The 20,811-nt window shown below is 35.2% G+C and overlaps 1 protein-coding gene across 3 annotated transcripts in view; it reads right to left on the bottom strand.

Annotated features, from left to right (window-relative positions):
• Positions 1-20,811, bottom strand: part of PSME4 (proteasome activator subunit 4) — a 98,339-nt gene that overhangs the window by 59,436 nt on the left and 18,092 nt on the right. For 2 of the 3 annotated variants that reach the window (XM_070734737.1, XM_070734735.1), the window contains exons 2-11: positions 18,922-19,062; positions 17,935-18,051; positions 16,446-16,505; positions 13,101-13,145; positions 11,857-12,006; positions 5,981-6,044; positions 5,092-5,166; positions 4,543-4,665; positions 2,221-2,313; positions 1,089-1,354 (exon numbers count right to left, since the gene is read on the bottom strand). In XM_070734737.1, the coding sequence (XP_070590838.1) occupies positions 1,089-1,354; positions 2,221-2,313; positions 4,543-4,665; positions 5,092-5,166; positions 5,981-6,044; positions 11,857-12,006; positions 13,101-13,145; positions 16,446-16,505; positions 17,935-18,051; positions 18,922-19,062 (1,134 nt within the window). The remainder of the gene's footprint in view (positions 1-1,088; positions 1,355-2,220; positions 2,314-4,542; positions 4,666-5,091; positions 5,167-5,980; positions 6,045-11,856; positions 12,007-13,100; positions 13,146-16,445; positions 16,506-17,934; positions 18,052-18,921; positions 19,063-20,811) is intronic. The other variant, XM_070734736.1, reaches the window with a different exon arrangement.

Below are 20,811 nucleotides of genomic sequence, written 5' to 3' on the forward strand. Positions count from 1 at the left end.
CGCAAAGGGGAAACCCCGATTCGGCTCCTCGCTGCTGCTGCGCTACCGAGCAGATCAGCTGCTGGGCGGCCGAAGGAACCTTCCCTGGGTCTTCCCGGCCGCCCACGCAAAGGGGAAACCCCGGCTCCTCGCTGATGCCCGCCGCTCGCCCGCCCGCCAGCAAGAGGGGGAAGACCCAGGGAAGGTTCCTTCGGCCGCCCAGCAGCTGATCTGCTTGGCGCAGCAGCAGCGAGCAGACAAAGATCGGGGTTTCCCAGCCACCCACGCAAAGGGGAAATCCCGGCTCCTCGCTGATGCCCGCCGCTCGCCCACCCGCCAGCAAGAGGGGGAAGACCCAGAGAAGGTTCCTTCGGCCGCCCAGCAGCTGATCTGCTCGGCGCAGCAGCAGCGAGCAGACGAAGATCGGGGTTTCCCAGCCGCCCACGCAAAGGGGAAACCCCGGCTCCTCGCTGATGCCCCCGCTCGCCCGCCGCCCGCCAGCAAGAGGGGGAGAGATAGAGAAAGAGAGAGAAGGAAAGAAAGAGATGAGAGAGGGAGGAAGAGAGTGTGAGAGAGGAAGAAGCAAGATAGAGAAAGAGAGAGAGAAAGAAAGATGAGAAAGGAAGGAAGAGAGTGACGTCATCGGGTGGGAAAAATCGCGATATAGCGTTTCGCGAAGCTCGAGATCGCGAAAATCGAGGGATCACTGTACTTAAACTTGATCTTGTCAAAAGTTCTTAAACTGTGTTTTTATAAAAATGGCAGCATGAATATTTTTAAAAGTAAGTAATAAAATAAGTAATAAAAGATTGCAGTAACTAAAGCATACATCTCAAAATGTAAATACACAGAGACACAAGCAGTAAAGCTAGATTCTCTTAAAATTGCAGCAAAAAGGACAATGATTTAAAACAAATAATTTTGAGGTATATAGACTTCAACTCCCAGAATTCCACAGCCAATACAATCTTGACTAAGAATTTTGGAAGCTGAAATCCATACACTTGGAAAATGGTGGTTTAGATATGGAAAAATACTGATTTAGAATAATGTTTCCTAATCATTTAAAAACTAGATAAAACTTTCTCGGGTTTTTAGGTAGTACTCACTTTTCAAGTACTGGTGGGATTACCAAGTCAGGACGCATTAGTGCAAGATTCTGTAAAGCTTGGGCTGCCTCTAAACTCCCAGTTTTGCTAAACATTGCCAGCAGGACAGGTTGTATAATGCATTCTACAAATTCTGTTATGTCCTGATCAGTAAGCTTATGGCTATCGGGCACAGGAGTCAGCCAGCTCATCTTCTTATAACGCTCACGATGCAGTCTTCTGACTATACTACTGGGTAGACGCTGAAGTAACTTCATTAGCTTATTCTACCAAAGAAAAGAAACAAAATTAATTCCAGTTAATTAGAAACAAGGAAAAGAGCCAAAACTATTTTGATTTCTGCATTCTGTATATTAAACAAAGTAAATCTAGACCCTTATTCAGCAGCCAGCAATGTCTGTCTTTTTTTGAAGATATTTTATGTATTGGGCATAGTGACAGATGGACCAGAACCTTCAGTAAACAGTGGGGATTTGATGTCAGGCAGAACAACAATATTCTTCCATTCTTTTCTTGGTGCTATCATAGCAGATAGATATCTACTGAGAGAAGCAGATTGTTTTCCCATACTTCCTCAATTCTGTGATACCTATCACCCCAAACTCATTCACTAGATAATATTCCTCTAAATTAATTTCTCTTTAGGAAATTTTTCTTTAGTTCTAAGTTGCTTCTCTCCTTGATTATTTTTCACCCATTGCTTCTTGTTCTGCCCTCAGGTGCTTTGGAGAATACCTTACCTCTTCTTTGTGGCAACCCCTAAGGTATTGGAACACTGCTAGTATGTCAACCCTGTTCAATAGTCACATTTTCTTTATTTAATTTTACATAAAAAACATTTTTGTTCTAATGACACCAGCTACTACTCCCCATCTTTTTTACAGTTCTGCATCCATAGCATCTCTGGAAAAGCAAATGAATTAACTCTGTTTCCTATCAGCATTATGTAAACTGTTGGCACTATGGAGGAAAAAGAGTTGCTGTTGCTCTTAGAATGTTTTAAAAATCATATTTAGCATGGACATTTTATTGAAATTAGTGCCTGAAAAAATGGGTTTGACAAAATTCTATATCAACACAAAATTTAAAGTCTTGATGACAAGATTTAAAGAGAAGATAAACATATCCTTACCAACCAGCGACCATTATTTGAGGGATGATAGAAAGATGCAATACTTTGGAATAATCCAGCCAAATGCTTTTGAACAAGCTTGCTTGGGCCGCCCTATCCAAAAACAGAGGTAACACAGCTATTTAATACGATTTCAAATCTATAGTTCCATTTTAAATTCAGGTTTAATATGCCCACCTTTTTCAGACATCAAAGTTATGGCTTCCATATTCTAACATGTAGAATATGTGAGGAATGATATTCTACTCCAGAAAAGCAAAGTTGTAATATAAGTTAATTGTAAAATAGCTATCACAAGAAGTAATGGGCAGCCAAAATTTTTACTGCCACACTGTAGGTGTGGCTTATTTTGTGGGTGTGGCTTGATGGTCATGTGACTGAGGTAGGAGTGTCTTGCCAGTCATGTGACCAGGTGGAAATGGCTTGAACTATCATCATCGTTCAAGTGAACTGTTAAGTCCTTGACTTACAACTTCACCAGTGTCGCTCTCCGGGGTGACAATTTGCTTCACGTTTCCCGCACTCTCCTTAGAAACATAGAAACATAGAAGACTGACGGCAGAAAAAGACCTCCTGGTCCATCTAGTCTGCCCTTATACTATTTCTTGTATTTTATCTTAGAATGGATGGATGTTTATCCCAGGCATGTTTAAATTCAGTTACTGTGAATTTACCAACCACGTCTGTTGGAAGTTTATTCCAAGGATCTACTACTCTTTCAGTAAAATAATATTTTCTCATGTTGCTTTTGATCTTTCCCCCAACTAACTTCAGATTGTGTCCCCTTTTTCTTGTGTTCACTTTCCTATTAAAAACACTTCCCTCCTGGACCTTATTTAACCCTTTAACATATTTAAATGTTTCGATCATGTCCCCCCTTTTCCTTCTGTCCTCCAGACTATACAGATTGAGTTCATTAAGTCTTTCCTGATACGTTTTATGCTTAAGACCTTCCACCATTCTTGTAGCCCATCTTTGGACCCGTTCAATCTTTCTTTTGTAGTTTTTGAAGGACAGGCCAGATGAAAAGTTCAGAGAAACATAATTTAAGGAGATATAAATGTGAGAGAAGGGTTGAACAATGACATCTTCTCTGATAAGTATCTCTCATTTTCTTTTTTATTGTTTGAGTGGGCTACTGATCCTGTTCTCATTGTAGAAAAAAGATGTTTACAATAAATGCAATGTAAAGATACACCTTTCTTACTGACTGCCTCGTTCAGTGACTATTTAAATTTAAAATGGACCTGAAAAGGTAACTTTAAAACAATGCCAGAATTTGCAATTCATGTGATTACCATTACAGGTAGCTCTCACTTAATAGGGATAAGCAACTTTGTCTTAAGCAAAGCTTCGCTAAGTGGGAAATCACATCTCCGCAACTGTGCTTTCTGACTGGAAAGACAAAACTACTCAGTTTTACACCTTTTACCTTTGTTTATTTGTAAAATTTATAGGCCAGTCATCTTGGTTGCCCTCCTAATCACTTTTGTGCAATGCTCAAGTGCCTAATTATTGTCTTGTTCATATCAAAAGCAATGCAATCACGCATGGCAACTAGGCTGGGAGACATAGGCACACAATGTGACTGGCTTAGGAAATTCCTATGTCCCTGATCTCTCCTCTGAAGATGGGGCGAGAGAGAGAAAACAAGCAACTTCTGTAGGCAATCTTTCCTTTGCCTGATCCCTTCCCGCTATATGTATGGTCTCACAATTATAGCTAAGAAGCTCTAATGCAATTATCCAGTAATATTTAAACAAGTTATTAATCAGAATAAACAATTTATCTATCAGGGGTAGGCTGCACCCAATTTGCACTGAAAGAGGTTGAAAGAATGTACAGGGCATTCTGCATAAGCCATGCCCACATGTGGTAGTAAAAATTTTGGTAGCCCTTCACTGTTACCTGTCATCCACATACTACCAAATTATAGTCAAAATGTGATTAAGGTATGCCGACCATTTGTTCTAAAGCTCTCTTTTGAATACTGAATAGACATTCAACATTGAAAACTGAAGGGACAGAGACATTCCATAATTTTTCCTGGGAGTCTTTATGAACTGTCCTCACCATCTTGAGGACATATGGTTCCTGTAAAGCAGTAATTGCTATTTTGTGAATAGTACAAATATAGTTCCAAATATTGCAATTCAGGCTTTTTAAAAATAAATCATCCATCTGAGCTCTTGCTTATTTTCATGAATCTGTTGTTCATAAAAGTAGTAATTAATTTAAAAGTCAAGTAAGTCGATTTATTTACATGTCTATATAACTATACACCTTCCTCAATGCACTTTTGAAAAAGAAAAAAGATACTACCATCATAGCTGTGATCCACATAACTGCATGTCCTATGTCATAAGCATTTGTTAAGAATCGTGGAACCATCATCTGATTGCTTCCTACTGGAAGATTCAAGCTACGCAGTATTCTAGTAAATATCTGTAGAAAAGGGAAATTGTGAAATTAAATAACAAAACAACAAATAACAAATAACAAAACTATTCCATGAATATTTGAATTTTGCTATAAAATTAATCAGATCCTTCACTTTCAAAACCCAACCTCCAAAATACTCGAGTTATCCCCCCAGTGGGATAATTTTGATTACCATAGTTTAAAGGGAATAATAAGTAGAAATAACACTTATATTTTTTCTTTTATATAAATAAAAAAATCCTTAAAATATAATTAAGACTTAAATTTAGTTAAAATAAATTTAACAAGATAAATATTTTAAATGTAATAAATATATTTAAGGTACACCTTTCTTATATTCAGATCTACAAAAGTGAGCGAAGAGATACAGATACAGAATGAATTAAAACTGCTTGTTAGTATCTGTAGTATTTTCATATTTAATATTACCTTTGGAATATAGGGATCCCAGTCGATGTAGCCTATGTTATCAGTAGCCAAACGTGCAAAAAGGTTGACTAGATGCTGGAGAGAAAAAAGCACAGACCATATTTTCATGATACAACATCAACATTCAGTATAGCATTAAGGTTTATTCCTGCTTTTTTCTGTAATTTTCTAGGTCCAGAATATTCATCATGCACCATGGGATCATAAAGCAGCTGAAAAGTTGCAAAGCAGTGACCATAAGAAAATTACTTTAATAGCTACAAAGTTGCAAGGGGTATTTGAACAATGAACAGATGTAATACTAAAATTTCACAGTATAATTAAACAGTTAAACAGTACAGTTAATCAAATAAATATTTTCATGTTCTATACAGGCTAATAAAAAATAAGATATCTGAATAAGAGACATTCCCATAAAATTGGCAAACAGGTTTCCTTCAGAGAAGAAATGGAACCCAAAAAAACAACAACTATAGCCCCAGATAATCACTCCGATATTGAAAAAGATAGCAGGTGGGAGGTGAGTAAATAAGAGGAAAAATAAATATAATTATAAACAATGTTTACAAAAGGAATAACTAATCTTGAGATGCATAAACAGGATAGAGAAGGCCTTTCGGAACAGACAGAATGTAGTAAAGAATGGAATGGAATGGAATAGAATAGAATAGAATAGAATAGAACAGAACAAAACAGAATAGAACTATTTATTGGCCAAATGTGAATGGACACACAATTTGTCATTGGTGCATATGTTCTAAGTATACATAAAATGACAAGATACATTTGTCAAGAATCATGAGGTACAACACTTAATGATTGTCATAGGGTACAAATAAGCAATCTACATATAAGCTTTGTAGTAAAAAGAAGTGCAGAAAATACTTACCCCTTCCCATTGTGGAAGATTTTGAACTGAAACCCAAAGGCCTAGAAATTCATCAAGCCAGAGCCTGAAAGACAATGAAATCCCACCAACAGAATTTTAATATGTGAAAACAATTTGTTCCCAATAAATTCTTAGTACATTATAGATTTCAAAAACAATATGTGTTGTTATAACCTTATCTATGAAAGTGATTTTTATTTTGCATAGTGAAGAAAGATAAAAGCCACACAGATTAGATTTCCTGACAAATCTCCAACCACACTGCTGGTTGTAGAATTTGAGAAAGGAAACAATCTTTACAGTGCAAACTTTTAATGGTAATTTTATGAAAAATCATAATTAAACATAAAAATACAAATAAAAAAAAAACACAAAATAGAAAATAGAAGGTGAAGAAAACCAGATAAGAAAATAATGGTAAAGAAGATAAGGAATTTATAAAGAAATGACTTCACTCTCCATCACAAGTATAAACAAACATAGTAATCTATCACTTTCTCTTAAAATAGGACAAATGAATTCTTCTTCCTGTATCCCATCTCTTATCTATAAACAAATCCTCAAAACTTCATTGTTCAGTCCTGATCAGCAAAAGTCCATGAATAGAATAGAATAGAATTATTTAATGGCCAAGTGTGATTAGACACACAAGGAATTTGTCTTGGTGCATATGCTCTCAGGCGACATAAAAGAAAATAGATTTGTCAAGAAACATGTCGTACAACATTTAATGATTGTCATAGGGGTCAAATAAGCTATGAAGAAACAATCAATATTAATAAAAATCTTAGGATACAAGCAATAAGTTACATTCATACAATCCTGAGTGGGAGGAAATTGGTGATAGGAATGATGAGAAAAAATAGTAGGAATAGAAGTGCAGACTTAGTAAAAAGTTTGACAGTGTTGAGGGAATTATTTGTTTAGTAGAGTGGTCAGTAAATATTTTCACAGTCCTCTTTTTGACTTGTGCAGTATACAGGTCCTCAATGTAAGGCAGATTGGCAGCAATTGTTTTTTCTACAGTTCTGATTATCCTCTGAAGTCTGTTGAGTTACATTTGTTCAAAAATGTTCTTCAATGTGTTCAATGTTAAAATATTTTCCCCCACTCTATTAATAAGACAAATTTAAGTATTCTTTTCCTTTAATTGTAATCTTTGTTCTTTCTAGATTCCTTTAGTATCCAATTTTCAAAATTTCATCCCGTCAATTTTTTAAAAACAGAATTCAAAATAAAAGCATTTTCCTATGGGAAAGATTCTTATAATTAATTACAGAATCTTATTTCAAATCCGTCTACACAAATGGTGAAATCCAATTTATTTTACTACCAGTTCTGTGGGCGTGGCTAGGTGGGCGTGGGAGGGGAAGGATGCTGCAAAATCTCCATTTCCTCCCTACCTGTAGGGAAAGGATATTGCAAAAATCTCCATTCTCACCTCACTCTGGGGACAATCAGAGATGGTATTTGCTGGTTCTCTGAACTACTCAAAATTGCCACTACCAGTTCTTCAGAACCTGTCAGAACCTGCTGGATTTCACCCCTGATCTACACCCTTAATTTAGTTGTAACATTCCAAAATCAGTCTAATTACTCTTTTGTTGTTTACTTCAACAGGAAAAAAATTAAACTTGTATTTAAAACTTCTTTTACTGCATAATGAAAGCGCTCATCCAGTGCTACATAATATAGCATTCATCCAATGCTATAAAATGTGTTGATTCAAAGATTGTTAATAACTGAAAAGCAGCTAACAATTTCCCAAAGTGGTTAGAATAGGAATTATTCAAACGTAAGTGTCTTTCTGAAGGTGATGACTGCATTTGGGGGGGGGGGAATAATTATTCCCTTGTCTCCCACAGTTCTAACGCTATCACAGATCATTGTGTTATGATGTCCACATGAGAAGCAATTGTATGGAGTGCTTGAGTGATCTCAAGTCCTTTCCTTGCCTGGAGAGGAAATGCAAAGAGACAGTCTACTCTTCATGTTGCAACAGCTGTCTGCTGAGTCTTCTCTGAAAGTCCTACAGTACAGGCTTCCAAGAGCATAGTTTATATTGGTGTGCATACATGCAGTCTGTACATCCCTTTTTTTGTAATTCTACATATCCCTTAGACCACATCACCAAATTTCATCAGAGAATGACAGATAATCAGTGACTTGGTTTTCCTCAATTTTGAAGCAAGCAACAACACATGAGAACTGCCCAACATGCTAAAATTAATTGTTCAAAAAGACAAAGGAAAATCTCAACCTTTATGCACCCACATAAAAGAAGTACATCAATTTCATATTAAGCACTCCGTAAATACAGTCTATACTTTTATTACTCTTTGTAATGATTAAAGCACTTGAGGCTCCTTGACATTTCAATTTTTTCGTAACTGAATTTTAGAAGTCGGTTAGGAAAAAAATGACATTTATGTTGACATTTGTATTGGGTAACTAAATATAAATAAAGGTTTAAAATATGGACCTTATTAAATATTTGTCATTATTTGGCAATATTTAATTAACTGGACCAGAATAAGAAAGGGCTTATTTCCTAGGTTTACAGTCTAATCATATTTGTAGGCAGGCATACAAACCTCTAAAGGTGATTTTAAATTATTTTAAATTGGAGACAAGCCTCTTTTAGATGAAGTTACTGTTTGTGATCCCAGACCATTGCAGATGTTAAAACTGCTAGTGCAGGACCCAGGGGAAGAGCCTTCTCTGTGGCGGCCCCGACCCTCTGGAATCAGCTCCCCCGGGAGATTAGGACTGCCCCCACCCTCCTTGCCTTTCGTAAACTCCTCAAAACCCATCTCTGTTGTCAAGCTTGGGGGAACTGAGACATTTTCCCCTTGCCTATGTATTTTCTGTGCACAATATGACTGTATGTATGCTTTTATTTACTGGGGTTTCTCTTTTAGATTTTTTATATGCATAATTGCTATTTTAGATTCTAATTATTAGATTTGTGATTATGTATTGTTTTTATCACTGTTGTGAGCTGCCTCGAGTCTACGGAGAGGGGCAGCATACAAATCTAATAAATAAATAAATAAATTTTCTGTACCCAATCAGTGCAAACCATTATTTCAAATAACTATGCAAGATCTGTTCTAGTGAGTTAGAATTGCTATTGACAAAAATAAATAAACAAAAAAAACTACTGGCTTAGCTTCTATGGCCAGCAATAAATCTAAAACTCCCAAACTGCATACTAGGCAGTTCAGAGGGAATAATATACAAGAATACATATAAACTTCCATGCATTAAAATTCAGCTCTCTACTCAAGGTACCTTTGAAAAAAAAATTTGAGGAAAGCTTTGTTACTACAAAATTACCTCTAGACATTTGTTAGTACCATGTACTAATTGGGTTTGCAATTTATAAACAAGCTAACAATGAATGCTTATATTTATTGTACTATAGCTTTAAGAGGTAGTTTTGCAAATTGCCATAAGAGGGAGTCAGAAGCATGATTCCCTCCCTCTGCTCTTTTTGCTGATTCACTGTGACAGATGTAGTGAACTTTGTGTGTGTTCTAAGATACTTTGATGTATTTGTAGGGTGTAATGTATGTCTGATATGTAAGACAAAGACAGGCCTGAAATATTATTGTATTGAGAGATATTGACTGATTTGAATGTGTGTGCCTGGACTGTTTAACTGGACTATGATCTTTCTAAAAGTAAACACTAATTGAACTTTAATGTATCTGTTTTGTATGACTGAATAATTACTCATATCTCACGTTTTTCCTCTGTGCATGTCCTTGATAACTCAAAGATCATTCTGCACACTCCTAACAACATTGATGAAGAACATATTGCCATAACCTTGCAACTTTTTCCCATTTATTTAGGAAACACACCCAAGTAAAGAAACTCCTGTGGATTTCCTCAGCATTCCATCCTTCCAAGCTGGGTAAAATGAGGACCCAGATTGTGGGGGCAATATGCTGGCTCTGTTTAAAAAAAGTGCTATTGCTAACATGTTATAAGCTGCCCTGAGTCTAAGGAGAAGGGCGGAATAAAAAAATTGAATAAATAAATAAAATAAATAAATAAATAAATTTCACTACATTGTTTAGCTAAGATTTACTAGTACACAAGGCATGATAACATCTGACCCAACTCTTTCTCAAGACTCTCTTTCTCAAGATATTTGCAACTTGAGATTAAAGGACATTGCAACATAATTTTTCTGCACTCAAGATTACACTTTAAATTTCCTCCTACTGCATTTTCAAGTTATGTTAACCTAACCAGTACATCTTGCCCCATATTCTACTTTAAGGACATTGTTGACATTGTTTTTGGTACAGTCTGGCACAGCTACCTCCCGTGCCTCTGATTGGCAGTATGTTGCCTCTTTCATCTACCTATAATCCTTGGAAGTTAGAAGTTGAGTAACAAGTCCATAACACAATTGCCTTTTCACATTGGTAGAGATATGATGTTCTTTATCGAAAAAAGATCTACCTCAACAATTCCTTTTCCTACATTTTCTAATAATAATCACAACAATAATAACAACAACAACAACAATAACGACAGAGTTGGAAGGGACCTTGGAGGTCTTCTAATCAAGCCCCTTGCTTGGGAAGGAAATCCTACACTACTTCACACAAATGGTTATCCAACATCTTGTCTTCGGAGAGGGGTGGCATACAAATATAATAAATTATTATTATTATTATTATTATTATATTATTATTATTATTATTATTATTATTATTATTATTATTATTATTATCTTCTTAAAAACTTCCAGTGTTGGAGCATTTACAACGTCTGGAGGCAAGCTGTTCCACTTATTAATTGTTCTCACTATCAGGAAATTTCTCATTAGTTCTAGGTTGCTTAGTTGATTAGTTTCCACCCATGCTTCTTATGGAAAACTAAACTATCACTTCTGTTTATTTGCTTACTAGAACAAACTGTTGGTTGAGGTTTCTGCATGGATATGTGCAGTGTTAGTTAGAAGACTTGATTGAATCCGAGCTGTCACAAGGAGATTAAAAAACCTGAATTCAATGTATGATTTTTTAAACTTTGAAATTTTATATTACATTATTAACAAGTCACACATGACACCAAGTGTGCCAAAGATGCCAAATTTATTCAACCAGGTCAATGACAGGAACATAATTAGTCAGATTTTCACATATGGCAAAACATTCCAAAAGGAATGCTTAGGTTTAGAAGACATTTGAAGGCTATTTTCATTTTTTGTAAAATGCAAGGCATTATTAGTACAGTAAGGTTTTTCCTCTTTATGAGATTCTGACAATTGAGCAACCTCACGACATCTGGACATAGGCCTTGGAACTTGAACCAAAAGCAGGACACTAAGAGGATTGGCTTGTTAAGGCTCAGAATTTCAATATAATTTTGCTTCAGAGTTTTTATTATATTTGGTATAACAAATTAGTAGTTTCCGAATTTTTACACCAGAATTTTATCAAGAACTGAATTACTCTTCTGAGGTGAGTAAAATGAGGGAGGACCCGGATTGTGGGGGAAATATGCTGGCTCTGTTAAAAAGTGCTGCTGCTAACATGTTATAAGCCACTCTGAGTCTAAGGAGAAGGGTGGCATAAAAAATCAATTAATTAATTAAGCAACAATATTTGATAGGATGATACTGCTTCACTGAATAAATAATTTTAACTGAAAAACCCCCACTGGACTACTGTTTCTAAGGAAGCAATTTTAGATGATTTGGTAAAATTTTGTCCTTTAAAATTTAGTATTCAAAGCAAACAGTAGCAAGGCAGTACAATAATAATTATTACATGTGATAGTAAAGCCCAAGTTCATAAACATCAGCTTTAAATGAAATAGAACATTATATAAAATACTGCAAAGCAACTTACTTAAAACCTTTGTGATGGCACTCTGGGGGAAGAGTGGTAGGTAGAAACAATTCAAAATAAGTGATAGCTTTTTGCATGGTTACATCAAAAGGACACATTAATGGCCGCCATTCGTCTAACATCTCTGATGTGGCACTTTCTGGGAAATAACTAACAAGAAGGATTTTTGCATCAGCAGGTATTAGTTACTTATAAGTAATCCTTATCAATAAATCTGAGATACAATTCATTAAGAAACAATAATAAGATATAACAATAAAAAGTATAAATTAAACATGCTTCTGAGAAAAAGTTATATTAACTAGATATTCATAGCATGGAAATAAAATCACTGCAGTTGCCAGTTTTGTCTCATACAATAGGGCATTTCCTAATTAGACTTCTATAGCCAAGAGAATCCACTCCCGTTAAAGCAGAATATCTGTAGCTCAGAGTTGAAATGAGGGGTCCTTGGTGCTTTCTTGGAGACGTTTCACTGATAATGTTATCTACTGAAGTTTGGGTTATGAAACTTCTGCAAGAAAACAACTAATGTCAGAGCCCCTAATTTTTCTTACAAGGTCTGTCACAATTAAAAGAGTCAAAAAGAGGCCCTGCGTTCATGCTCCTTTTTCTCTGACCAGTTTTCTGAAATAAACTCTAAAGCATTAAATCACTTGGAACTCTAGTTTCTTAATAGAAATGTTCTCGTATTTTGCATAATTCTTTGAAATAACTTTGTGATCCATCTATAATATTTCAGGGAAATTGCTAGGGATCAGAATTTCTCCAGTTCAAATAAAAATCATTGAAATCACTGAAATGCTGTCTTGTATACGATGATCTGATGCAGACATGATAATTATTAATGCATTGTAATTTCTGCAAATTTTAAAACACTTAAAATAATGCAGGAGATATTTTCAAATATATTCATGGAAATGGAAATGTCAAAATAGTCACTTCATCCAGCCCCTTGTTGCCTCTCATATATAAAGTAGGGATAATTTTCAGTAATGGGAGATTTCCAAACTTTTTTTAGTAAAACCTTGTCAGCATTCTAAGCAATGTATTTATTTGGCACAATTTTCTACTCCACTACTGAATCGGCAATTCAACCAGAGGACTCTTCTTACTGGCAACAAGGCCGTATGAACGCAGAGTTTTTTCAATTTCATAAAGAAGACAGCTATATATGTGAAGGTAGTATCACTATCAAAGAATTTTTAAATTACATAAAAACTGAAAATGGTTAAAGTACTTACAGTCGACAATTTTTCACAAGAGTTTTCAAAACACTTTCGACTGAGCTAAAAGAAGAGCAAAAAAGGGGGGGAAATTACAGTATCCTACATTAGATAATTATGCAAATCCTAAGATGGTATTGATTCAATTTCCCATTTTATATGTACATGCAGCAGTTAATTTTACTTAAAGATACATTCTTAGTTATAAGTATTACATTTGATTTTTGACATTGCTTCTATTTCCCCTAGAGGACTGCTATGGCCACATACAGAATCATGTTTTTCCTTGTATCCAAATACTAAACTGAGTGTGTTTCAATTTTTAAAAACAAAAGATCACATAATAGTAAATCAAGTTTAAAAGTATAATTGAGTAAACTGCATCACACTTGCCAATTATTTTAGCTGTTAACATATTTTGAGATACATGTTTTTAAAAGCCTTGTCTTATTATGTCCAAAGGAGGTATCCCTGAACAATTCTTATGTCTATTGACAAGATCATTCAAGGGCGCTCAAGCAATGGCTTATTTCAAAGTGCTCTATAATACGGATTATCTAGTCTTATTTCAAGCTGTTTTCTGATGCACTTTTGGCCCTGAAACCTCTTTACAGTTTGCCAAATTGTCTTCTGGACTGGTTACCTACACTGAGATAAATATTTTACATGATTCTGATCCATCTGATCCATGTTTCAAAAAGTATTAGGGAAATAATCTGATTTTTTTTTCACAAAATAATTTTGTTACAGAGTTCCACACAACTTTATTTGTTTTCCGTGAATTCTAGCACCCTAGCAAGTAGAAAAATAAGTCTAGAAATTTGGAGTATAGGGTTATCAATATCCTTGTAGCAATCATATTTTTCCTCCTATCTAATTCAGACATGACAGCTCCATTATACAGTATGTTGTTGCAATTCACATAAAAGGAAATTTTAAAAGGAATACATTTAAATATTGTATGACTTTGTCAAGAATTAAAATGGCACATCCATTTCAGAGTGTCTTCTATCAGATCTTTTGAGATATAAGAAGCATATATCTTAAGATAAAAATGACACTGCCGTAGGAATTCATACTTCTGGAAAATAATGGTTCTATTGTCTTCTTCTGCAAAGGTGAAATCTTCATCTACTTGTAATCTTCAAATAAAGTATCATTCACAATACACATTTCCTAGCTCACATTACATTAGTGAGTACTGTATTAAACAAAAACCATTCTGTTAACTAAAAATGTCTCTGCAATCCAACTATGAAGATCTAAATAGTTAAGGATCAAAGCATTTTAACAACTAACTTTTCCCATTATTAAACTGCCTATTTCAGAGAGTAACTGAGACAGGTTCCTATCTTCATAAATAGAATTAGCTGTGTTGATAGATCTTCATTACCATAGTGTCATATCTCTGAAGTACCCTCCCCAGAAATGCAGACTGTATTACAATAATTGTAATTTAAAAGTATTTTTTCTTAGATATTCTCTCTCTGGCTGTGTATATAGTTGCTACTGCTTTCTTATACATTTCAGAGTTATTTGGGAGCTTCTAATATTGAATAAATATTGAATTATTTAAAAAGTTCTCCAATTAGAAAGGATCGATAGAAACATTTAAAAATAAGAAATAAATAAATAAAATATTCTTTATTGATTTTATGCACTCATTTCTTTAAACTTTTTAAACCGGAATAGTGGTATATTTTAGAAGATTGATTTTATTTTTAAAAATCATATACATGACATTTAACGGTTGCTTTTTATTTTTTATTTTAACAATCTTAGTGATACATATTACTTACTTAAGTAACAGAACAAAAATAAAAACATTCTCCTGGCACAATAATAATAAGAGTAATATTCAAATCTATACTGCACTGTACTCAGGAGAGTGAAACTTGTAGTAGTATTAAATTCTGTCCAGAATAAAAGCCATTTTTATTCAGACTAGCTCATCTGAAAAACTTAGCAACAGTTTTCTACCTACAAAATAATATCCTACAGCTTAGAAGGATTCTAGGAGTTAAATCACCTAAGACCCAAAAATGTAGAAGCAAGAAGCTAAACAAAAGCTAACTGCAAAGCCCTTGCTATCCAATCTTTTTTTTTAATCATAAATACCTGATAAATCAAAAGGCAGCTCTGTCTCTCAAGTCACAGAACATTGCAAAAACAAAGCATGGCCTGCAGACTCTGAAGATAGTCATAAATGCCCACCAATTGCAAAAGATCCCAATTTTGATCATGTCACTGTGGAGATGCTGTAACTGTTTTAAGTGTGACAACTGGAAATTATTTTTCAATCCAGGGTTATTTTGAATGGTTGCTAAACAGGGCAGATGCTAAGCAAGAACAATAAACGATAAATAAGTCGTGTTGCTTTCCGACGGGAACTGTTAATTCCCACTATTTTTTCCAGGTTTATCATTTGTACAGCTCCAAAAACCTAGTCCATGGGGGGAGGAGGGGGGGCTGTGTTCAAGATCCATCTACTTAGTCATCCAAGGAAAAATAGAAGAAGGGAAGGGAATGTGAGTGGCTGAAAACGCAAGGCACTCTATTATATAACCTGCCGCCAAGCTTCTAAAAATGATTGGTTGAAGCATTCAAGCCATGCCCAATACCACGTGCTGAATTAAAGAAGCCACTCATGTAGTAAAGCCTTGCCAATATTCTCCTGGATACCTGGCAGAGGTCACTGAATTTTCAAATCCTAGACTCAGATGATGTTATAGTGTCATACAAATTTCAGTAGTAAGAAGGTATCACTGGGTTAGTTAGTGGCTGACAAGGTTAAGCAAGCTGAGTGAATGCAGCAAGTAAGCATTTGTCTAAACTGTTGTTATTTTTTTTTCACAGCAAATAATCTATTATACTGTATAATGGCAATTAATTACATTTTAAAACTGGAATCCTAAAAATACTTGTTAGTGGGTATTGTTTCCACAAACTGAACTGCAGTTATAGGCTAACATTATTTTAAACTCAAATAACTCTTATTCTATGTTTTTATATATTCTACCAACCTATATATTGAATTAAATTCATGCATTTCTAGAACATTCTCCAAACTATGGCTAAAACAAGTATAATTCATATTAGGCACCTTAAATATAATTTATTTGTTAACAGGCAATTAGCAAGTAGCTATAATTTTCAGCCACTTCACACACATATCTTTTATTGTAATTCAATTTAAATACAGTGCGACATTCCCATAAATTGTGGTGTTATGTTAACATTGGATTTTTTTCAGTTTTATATGCGGGAAGTTAAAGGTACATGACAAATGTTACAACTGAACAGGCCATGCACAAAGAAAACACATAGGCCAGAGCTACAGAAAAGCAAAATAATTGTCCTTACCACCTATGTAAAACATTAAGCACAAATGTTTTAGGCGAAGACAAGCCTGGTCGACATGAACTGAACATAAAGAAAGAAAGATTTTAAAACAAAATAATGAAAAAGGCATCTGTAGCATTTAAACCAAGTAATGTTAAAGCCACAAAAAACATTATCCATATTCCTTTTATTTTTATTTCATTCTTCCAAATTCATCCAAAGTAAAATATAAATTGTAAGCAATGTTGTCAGAACACCATGAAAGAAAAAGTCGCACTGCACCATTTAATTTCAAAACAAGCCTGCCTGAAAAATGGAAAGGTTTCTTTGGCATTTATTGCTTTCCTTTTAGTCTCTTTTCAATTTTTATCCGGGAATTTATTGTTCAATAGGCAGACTAAGCATCAAAAATATTATTAAGTATTTCTTCATTCAGTTTGTCTGACTGAGGGCAAAATTATTATCCTAGAAATAGTAAGTACACGTCTTACCAAATAAGTTAAAAGTCCAATTATTAGTGTCATTGTTTAAAAGAATGCAAGCAGCAGCAAGGCTTTAAATGTATTTGTTTCAAACACTGCCCTTTATCATTAAATAGTTAAATATTCTAAGAATAAAATTACTATACTGTATAGGATAAACCCCTGCCATTCAAAGTTGGGAAAGGAATGTTACATGTTAAATCAAATAAAACCAACTCAGTAATATTTGTTGCGATAGTATCGACTTAAAGTAAAGGACTTTTCCAGCCTTATAATCAATAATGCTGTTGAACATAAATATTCAATAGATTAAAAACTGATCATCACACATGCATAGCACATCTAAGATATGCCTTGTCTCTACCAAGGCATGTGTTTCCAAAAGTGGATACACTATAGTTTTGTGCAGGCATTTGGTCTACTCATTCAAGGGCTAAAAGCCGGGAAGAAATATGGCCAACTCTCAAAGTTCTCATACATCAAATCTATGACCTATCTACTCTGAATAAAAAGCACAAAGGAAGTTTTTATTTGCTGGGATAGTATTTACATACCCATATTTCCTAGCACAAATTAAACTCTCCAGTAAACCTATAAAGTGTTGACATAAGGCTTATGTACTTTTCTATTTGGGAATGTGAATGGCCAGTTTTCATTTCATATCTTATAAAGTCTTCAAAATATTTTCCTCCAGAATAGGGCTATCATATCTGGGCTATAAAAATCCACAAAGAACTTTCAGTTTTTTCTGCCCTTAATGACTCCTTGGATTTTTGTAACTCAGATCTGGAAGGACTAAACATTTTTTTAATACCTACAGTATTCCTTTAATAAAATATGACCATGTTGCTTATTGGTGAACCACAAATTATAAATGAAAAAATCTAGAAGAAAAATGAATATCTGCCGTAAAAGAAAAACGGCTTTATTTTAAATTCAGATCAGTGAAAGAAAACATATAAATCACAAGCAACAAAAGAACAGTGTGAGGATATTATGAAAATAAAACAAAACTTTAAAAAACTTACTTTGGAAACCAATTTAATCCAAGATGTTCTGTCTTAGAATACAATATACGTTCCAGCATTTCATAAAGTGGTCTCCAGGGCAATTCTAAATCATCTCTTGACAAAAGTTCTTTTTTTCTAAGTTAAAAAAACATGCATACAGACAGGAATTGAATTTGAATCATTACTCACTGACAATTAAGCTGACAACCTAAAATATTCTAAGAAATCTGCATATTCTGAGCAACTGTATAAAATTGTAGATCCAGATTTAATTCTTACAATAGTATAAAAATTATTTTATTCAGGATTACTTGTTAATCAAACTTTCAAATAAATTAATTACATCAAAAATTATGTATGATTAATGGGGAGGAGGGGAAGGAGAAACATAATGCTAGAAAACTACAATATTATCCAACTATTCATTTACACTATTTCTCGTTGAGATTTGAATATTACATCAAAACTGGCACTCAACACATTCATTGATATAGATCCTTGTCTAGCAAAACTCTTTTCTAGCCTTAAACTAGAGTAAATCAGTGTAATTTAGGGCAACAGAAATTACAATACATCTAAGGATGATAAATGCAAAACTTAGAAATATATAGTGGTTGGGTTTTAATACATTTTGAAAATGCAACAGTGATTCGCTATATGACCAAGTCTCTTTCCCCAAACTTAGGACACTTGCTGCTTTAGTCTGGCTAGGTTTTTGCTACTTCTAATTACCTATTTAAGGCCATCATGAAACAAAATACCAATCAAACCTGACAAAATCTATTGAATCTCTTAGTTTTAACAACAACTATCCACATCTCCGGCTATGGAGCATAGTTGATATAGATCACAGATGTTAAACTTGTGGCTTCATGTTGCCATTATGTGACATTTTGCTATGTTTTTCCCTTTGCAGAGCTGGGGTGGGGCTGGCCTGCACGTGACACAGCCAGCCTGCAAGCTGCCACCTCTGATATAGATAGAATGGCATAAAGCAAAACTTACTTCAGCAAGTTTATTAAAAGTCGAGCAAAACCTTGCATCATGCTGATCTCCAATTTTGGAATAGTTACTAGTTCATACAACAGCTTAATGAAAAGAACGTGATCTTCTTTACTAAAATTTCTCCCATAGAGCCGGAGATACCTGGAGAGAAAAAATTTAAAATATTGTAGGTAAGGTATTTCATTTTATCAACATCCTCATGTTGGTGTATACAATGCAAAAAAAAGCAAATCTAACAAAAATGAATAGAAATATATAAAAAAATTACTAGATATGAAAAAATTATTCCTAGTGAATTCATAATAATAATTAATAATAATAATAATAATAATTTATTAGATTTGTATGCCGCCCGTCTCCGTGGTGGCTCACAATAGTAATAATAAGAATGTTACAATGGAAACAAATCTAATATTAAAAAACATCTAAAAACCCCAACATTTAAAAACCATGCAACACTCGCATACCATACATAAAATATAAAAGCCTGTCGAAGGTGTCTCAATTCCCCCATGCCTGGCGATACAGGTGAGTTTTAAGGAGTTTGCGAAAGACAAGGAAGGTGGGGGCAGTTCTAATCTCTGGGGGGAGTTGATTCCAGAGGACTGGGGACGCCACAGAGAAGGCTCTTCCCCTGGGGCCTGCCAAGCAACATTGTTTAGTTGACGGGACCCGGAGAAGGCCAACTCTGTGGGACCTTATTGGCCGCTGGGATTCGTGCGGTAGAAGGCGGTTCCGAAGGTATTCTGGTCCGATGCCATGTAGGGCTTTAAAGGTCATTACCAACACTTTGAATTGCGACCAGAAACTGATCGGCAGCCAGTACAAGCCACGGAGTGTTGGAGAAACGTGGGCAAATCTGGGAAGCCCCACGATAGCTCTCGCAGCCGCATTCTGCACGATCTGAAGTTTCCAAACACTTTTCAAAGGTAGCCCCACGTAGAGAGCGTTGCAGTAGTCAAACCTCAAGGTGATGAGGGCATGAGCAACTGTGAGCAATGACTCCCTGTCCAAATAGGGCCGCAACTGGTGCACCAGGCGAATTTATGTCAAGACAGCTTGCAAACGTTATGTAAATGCAGACCTATTCAGGTATACCTTTTCAGATTATGCAATACGGAAACCACAGGAAAGTAATATTAAGCCAAAAGAATTAAAAAGGAGGAAAGAATAAAGTATACGTATATCTAATTTATATGTTATTCGTTATATCCATTATGTTATTCATATACTATTCATACAAACCAAACTTACTTCTCCATGCTCATACATCACCTCATATATTACCTTTATTTAAACTCTGTTGAGGATTTCATCTACCAGGACTTTTTACATTTGCATCTGTAGTCAACAGACCCCCTAAAGTTACCATGAATATTCTTTTTGCATTTATTCATAAATATATTAAACAATCAAGAGGAAATAGGCGTTGATTGCTTACCTGAACGCCTCTTCTCGTACGGTGAGCGGGTACAGCAGTCACATGGGTTGCTCATGTCCAATCCGGTGGAACTGAGCCTAGTATTAAAAAAGCTTGCCGGATCCGCCCCTTCCCCAGAATTCGCGAATCCATAGACTAGGCTCAGTTGTGAAGCTCTGTAGTGTTCAACTCTCATTGTTAGAGGAAGAAAGATATAGAAAGGTAAAGAAGACACATACAAGGGCGGGAAGTGACTGCTGTACCCGCTCACCGTACGAGAAGAGGCGTTCAGGTAAGCAATCAACGCCTATTCTCCGTACTGAAGGAGCGGGTCCAGCAGTCACATGGGACATACCCAATAGATGGTCCCTAGGGTGGGATTAGCTTGCTATCGTGTGAGATAACGGATTGGAGTACCCTTCTGCCGAAGGCAGCGTCCGCTGAAGCGTAAGAATCGATCTTGTAGTGCC

Source organism: Erythrolamprus reginae, chromosome 1 (assembly GCF_031021105.1).
Source record: "Erythrolamprus reginae isolate rEryReg1 chromosome 1, rEryReg1.hap1, whole genome shotgun sequence".
NCBI classification, from domain to species: domain Eukaryota; kingdom Metazoa; phylum Chordata; class Lepidosauria; order Squamata; family Dipsadidae; genus Erythrolamprus; species Erythrolamprus reginae.